Source organism: Marmota monax, unplaced genomic scaffold (assembly GCF_021218885.2).
Source record: "Marmota monax isolate L192 unplaced genomic scaffold, Marmota_monax_Labrador192_F-V1.1 WCK01_AAM20220418_F8-fsc00330, whole genome shotgun sequence".
NCBI classification, from domain to species: Eukaryota; Metazoa; Chordata; class Mammalia; order Rodentia; family Sciuridae; genus Marmota; species Marmota monax.
This window is the reverse complement of record NW_026693782.1, coordinates 398,748-404,451: the sequence shown is the minus strand read 5'-3', so window position 1 is coordinate 404,451 and position 5,704 is coordinate 398,748. Positions and strand designations below refer to the sequence as shown.

The 5,704-nt window shown below is 46.7% G+C and overlaps 1 gene segment (V, D, J or C); it reads right to left on the bottom strand.

The window, feature by feature from the left end:
• Positions 1 to 2,748: 2,748 nt before the first annotated feature.
• Positions 2,749 to 3,352, bottom strand: LOC131424851 (Ig kappa chain V-IV region S107B-like). The segment is given in 2 exon segments: positions 2,749 to 3,131; positions 3,258 to 3,352. Coding segments are annotated over 2 exon segments (477 nt in total).
• Between the last annotated feature and the right edge of the window lie 2,352 nt (positions 3,353 to 5,704).

Genomic DNA, 5,704 nt, shown 5'->3' with positions numbered 1-5,704 from the left:
TACTTCACTACTCAAAGGAAATATTTGGGGTGAGGAATCCATTTCCTTTGGAGAAAGATTGTCTCAGGCACATGCTCAGTGGGTCCCCTCTGGCAATGCCCATGGGAAGGTGGCTAAGAGCACCATGTCCCCTTCTTTTGCTCACCTGAGATGAAGAGCAGCAGAAAGCATAGGACCTGAGATGGGAACATCATCTTGCCAGGAGTGCCTGCTCTCCCTCCTGCTGACCTGTCTCCTCTCCTGGGGTCCTTTAATAGTGCCTGTGAGAGATGGGATATGCAAAGCAAATTCAGCTGGGGTCTAGAGAAGAGGGTCACTGAGGAGACCTCTGTTACACTCCTCCTCCTCAGCTGCATGCTGAGATCAACCTTGCAGGACATCCTGGACTCAGGATAACACAATACTATGTGGGCTGCCAGACTGGGCAGGGAGGTCACAGGGTGCCCCCTCTGCCCTAGGCCAGCTCCTCAGTGAGGAGGACCCTGGGAAGCCAGGGATGGTCAGGGATGAGGCTGGAAATTCCCAGAGAGCTGAGAGTGCAGGTAACAAGGAATACATCTCAGAGGGTGTGTGGTGGAGTGGCCCAGTATCCTGTGACTCTGTCCTTATTTTAAGGAAGGAGTCAGGTAAGAGAGTGTGATTTTGAATGTTATAATTTCATTATTTGGACTAGACAGAGCCAAACCTTTGCTATTTTCAAGAGTTGCTCAGGGCAGACTTGGAAATGCCTATACCTGACACACCAAGGCTCACCCAGCTACTTCCAGAAATGTCCTCTTTCATCCTCCCAAAATATTTCCCCATCAAATAGCCTTCAGTTAGCATGTTTTGCCTTTGAAATATAAAATACGAATTATATGAATCAAGAAATATTTTGCAGAAAAAATAACTTCACTTCTAAAGCTGTCTCTGACCTGTTCTCCCTTCCCTTCTTGATATAATTAACAAACGATCTCTGTCCTCCATCTGCCATGGGAGTAGCCTCTGCTTGCTACTCAATCCTAGAGGAAGCAAAGTATTTTGGGTACTTTTAAACTCTGCAGACTTACATGGATTTCACACACACATGAAAATTAAGGATGGCCCTCTGAACCCCGAGACCTGGCTTAGTGACAGCCCTATAGTATTCGGACCTGACTTTAGGGCTGTCACTAATACTTTAGGGCCCCACCTGGACCTAAGCTGAAGGACTCTATGGAGGCAGCTCTCACAGGCAATGGGATCAGCTGGGTTTTTCCATGTGTAGGGAAAGAAAATCCTGTGTGCTGGGTCTCTCAATTCCATGGCTGGTTCAGAGAGGTTCTTAGACTCCAGGGATGGCCTGTGTTCCCTGGGTCAGCAGTAGAGAGGTCCCTCCCTTTCACAGGAGCCTGTTGATGCTGCTGCAGGGGCCGATGCCTCCCACACATGAGCCCACAAGGGGAACTTTGGATGGATACTCCTTGTCCTTAGCAGGAGGAGAATGTCAAATAAACCAGCTATCAGCAATGTGGCAGTGAGGAGGGACCACAGGTACTCCATCATTGCTGGGAATGACAGGGACAGAGAACACCATGCAAGTGCACAGCCCTGTGAGGACAGGGACAGGTGTACTCAGTGGGTTCCAGGTGCTTCCCAGCTAGGAGAGAGAATTCTAGAAACCAGCTAATTCCACCTCTCAGTTTTATAGGCAGAATGTTCAGGGCACAGAGAGTGATTGACTGAGCATCTACTGACCATACGAAGATACAAAATCTTCAGTACCATTTAGTATTTTTCTGGATCCCTGCAAAACTGACAGCTCCTTGTGAAAGCCCTTTACTTTGTCACTGAAGAGACCAAGCAGGTGACTCCTGGCCATTCTCTTCTTTTTTGTTGATTGCACTGTGTGAGCTGATTTTATTTAGAAGGGAAAAAGAACTGAGAGGTGCCTTTCCCGCAGAGCTCTGTCTCCAAGCCTAACCAGGAACTTCCACTACACATTCTCTATTTCTGTAATGCTCGTGTTCTATATTTCAATTTTTAGAAATGTTCAAATACATTTTAAATTTTCAAAACACCTTTTAGGTGGAAAATTGTTTTCAAGCAGTCTTCCTGTCATTCAGGAAAATGGGATGGGGTGCAGAGGTTGAGGTCTCTGCCTCGGACACTTGGTTCCTGTGCACAGGTTGTTTGACATGAGGTGTTTTCCACACATTTATCACTGCATCAGTGCCCCAAAGAAGGATTAGTTAGTAATCACAGAAAAAGAATCAGGACACCCATTCTGTCATAACTTGGGAGCTCTGTCACTTTCTCCTGCTTGGATGGCTGTCCTGGCCACTTCCACAGTGAAACACATTCTTCAGAAACATGCAAAATGTAAATTCAACATTTCTCAAAAGAAGAGGCTATAATGGCTTCACCCCACAGTCCTTCACCCTGGGAGCACAGCTGCTATGTGCTGAGTGACTTGGTCCTGGAGCAGTAGGTTGTCTCTCCCTAGGTGCTCCTCACTGACAGGAAACCACTATGGAAGGAATGTTTCTCCAGGTTCCTGCACAGTGGTTCAGAAGCCCAGGAACTTCCTCCCCAGGATCAATGCTCCACTCAGGAGCTCTGGGTCATCATTAGCAAACTCTATGCTGTTCAAAAAAGCTGGGCCCTCTGGGGACCTCATCCCAGCTGCACATCTGTGCTTTCCTGTTGTCCAGAAGCCAAACACCCTTGAGAAAAATTCACCATGGCACCACTGCAGAAAAGGATGGAGGTTCTGTTACAGACACCATCCTAGACCTTGCCAGGCTCTGAGGGGGAAACAGCTGGCCCAAGTAGCTCAAGGGGTATTTGTTGCAGTCTGTAGCACCTTGTGTGTGGCGAGCTGTCCCACTGCTGACAGTAGTAGGTTGCGACATCTTCAGCCTCCATGCTGCTGATCGTGAGCAAGTAGGAGATCCCAGACCCACTGCCACTGAAGCGCGCTGGGACTCCAGAGGCCAGGGTGGGTGTTCTATAGATCAGTAGCCGTGGAGAGGCCCCCAGCTTCTGTTGGTACCAGTGCAAGTAGCTGGTGCTTATACTGGAGCTGGCTGTGCAGGTCATGGTAACTGTCTCCACTTGGGAAACAGACAGGGACCCTGTAGACTGCATGAGCACAATTTCTCCACTGGACACTATACTCATGTGGGGGAAATGAAAAGAGAGAGAAATTAGCAGAAGTAGAGATTCATAGATATCTTCATACCGGACAAGGTACAGAAGCAACTAAGACCAAAACCCTCATGTAGACTCCAACTAACTCATGTGGGAAGTGGACTCTGGATCTTGAGCTTTCTCTTTCCTATCTGTGACACTGAGCAGCAGAAAGCTGACAATTTGAGCCTGAAGGTCCATGGTGTTGTCTGAACTGAACACTCCTCTTCCCCCAGGACCCCTTAAATTGGCTCACAGTTCTGTGGTCTCTGAAGGAAATCAGTAGGGTTGGCAGGGCAGTGTTGGCCCATAGACCACGTGGTCCTCCCACTGCAGAAGCTGAGGTAGCCTAGGGAGCAGAACCTGAGTGTGTCCTGAGCTCCTATCCAGACTCCTTCTGTGTTTCTGGGCTTCATATGACCTAGTGAACAAGAAAGCCCTCCTGTCCCTGTGCTTTCCCTGTCTGCAGCAGGACAGTGTCCTCTGTTAGAAGGACTTGCTCAGGAGGACCACATAGACTATCCATCAGAGTTTCTTAGGTCACACTCTGCCTTTGCTCTCCTTGCGAGTTGCTCCAAGGCCTCTTCCATCCCTCATGGCCTCCTAGATGGCTGAACTCCAGTGTGAGCTGGATCTCACATCCTCAGGGAGGTGGCCACGAAGCCAGGCAGGGATTCAAGCAGAGAAGAAAGCCCAGTGAGGAGCAGCAGGGACCCTGTCCCACTGAAGGGACTCAGCCATCTGCACATCCCATCTACAGTTTCTGTAGGGCTCCATCCTGGGCTGGTGTCCTTGAGAAGCTGAAGGCAGCCTCAGACTAAGGAACAGTGAGTCTAAGTGATGACCATTTACCTCAATAGGAGCCCTGTCGTGTCCTGAGGGGTTAAGCTGACATCATGTTTCCCTCTGGGAGTGTGGGAGAGGAGTTTTAAGTAAGTGATGTTTTTATTATCAAAGAATGAGCGACCATACTGGGGTCAGAAAGTTTACCTAAGAGTCTTATCAAGGCCAGGTAGTGACACGATTTTTCCTGTCTTACAGCAAATCCACCCCACTTCCTGTCTACACTGCAGAGAGGCAGAAACCAGGGGGAAGCTAGAAGCTATCTCCAGAGCTTCCTCAGGATGGAGGCAGCTGCCTCAGAGGCTCCCTGGTGATGGAATTCTCCCAGGGGCATCCTCAGTGGTCCCACTGTGGGGACAAGGAGGAAGTGATCAAATTACACTCGCAGTTTCCTTTCCCTCCCAGGCCCTTTGGCTTGGTCTTAGGGTGAAACTGGCCTCATAGTACAGGTTGGGAGGTTCTTCTTTCTGCTGTTGAAGCAGCTGTGTAAGACTGATGATATTTCTACTTCAAATATGTGATTGAAATCCCCAATGAAATCCTGACTCTGTGCTTTGCTTTATTTAAACACTTTAAAATTCTTTTCTTATTATAATCCTATCCAATTTTTCTAGATATTCCTGAGTCACTTAATAATTTATCTCTTTCTTAGAGTTGTTGTATTTTATTTAAATTTTATAATTTGACAATAATTGCGTGTTTTCATATTCTCTTATAATGTGTTTAAATTTCTGTAGATTTGTGACCAATTATGACACTGACTTTGGTCATCTCTGCCTTCCCTCTTTTTTATGGATGAATTTTTGAAGGGTCTGCAAGGTTTTTGATGTTCCCAGGAAATCACCATTTGGTGTCCTTGATTTTCTGGTTTTCTTTCATTTATCTATCTTCTACTTTATATCATTTTGTTCTATCTGCTTGCTTTAGATTTCTCTTTCTTCTCCTATTTTCTAAGGGTACATAATTGATTTCAGATTTTTTTTATCATTACTAGAACATAAAATTAGAGGCTTATATTTGTAAATTCAAATATTCATTTGTTCACTACATATTTGCCACTTTGACAGAGGGGCAGCTTGGCCTTTTCCTCACTTGGGAAGCAACAGCAGGAGCTGGAGAAGCTGGACTGAGGAGGCCATCCTGAGGTTCCTGTGAGCTCTGAAGTTCAGGCCTGTGACCAGGGGAAGCTCCCACGTGGGACAGCTCAGTGCAGGGGCCATTTGGCAGAGAGGAAGGAAACAGCCAAAGCCCTGATACTATGGCAGTTAAGGTGGACTCTCCAAGAGGCCCCATGGTGCAGATCCCTTTTTCTCACCAATGTCACCAACCATCCTCTCGAGTTGGTGGAGCTCTGACCAGCTTCCAGCCCAAGCAATATCACCAAACTGGAGAGATTTTTCAAAAGTAGTGAGGATTCTTGATGAATTGTTATGAGTTGACTAGAGGGAAGTCCTCTGAAAATACTTGGTGCTGTGTTATGGACTAGGAAAACATTAATACACCAACAAAAGCTCATATATAGACAGACAAATTTAGAAATTGATATGAATCTTAATAGACTAAAATGTTGCAAAGTACAACTTAGAGTACCTCTGCTCCCTTTGTGGAGATAGAGAATCCCAAGCAAAGCCAGACCAATGGTACAGAATAGAGGACACAGAGTCAAACCCACATGAATGCAGTTATCTCATACTAGACAAAGGCACCAAAA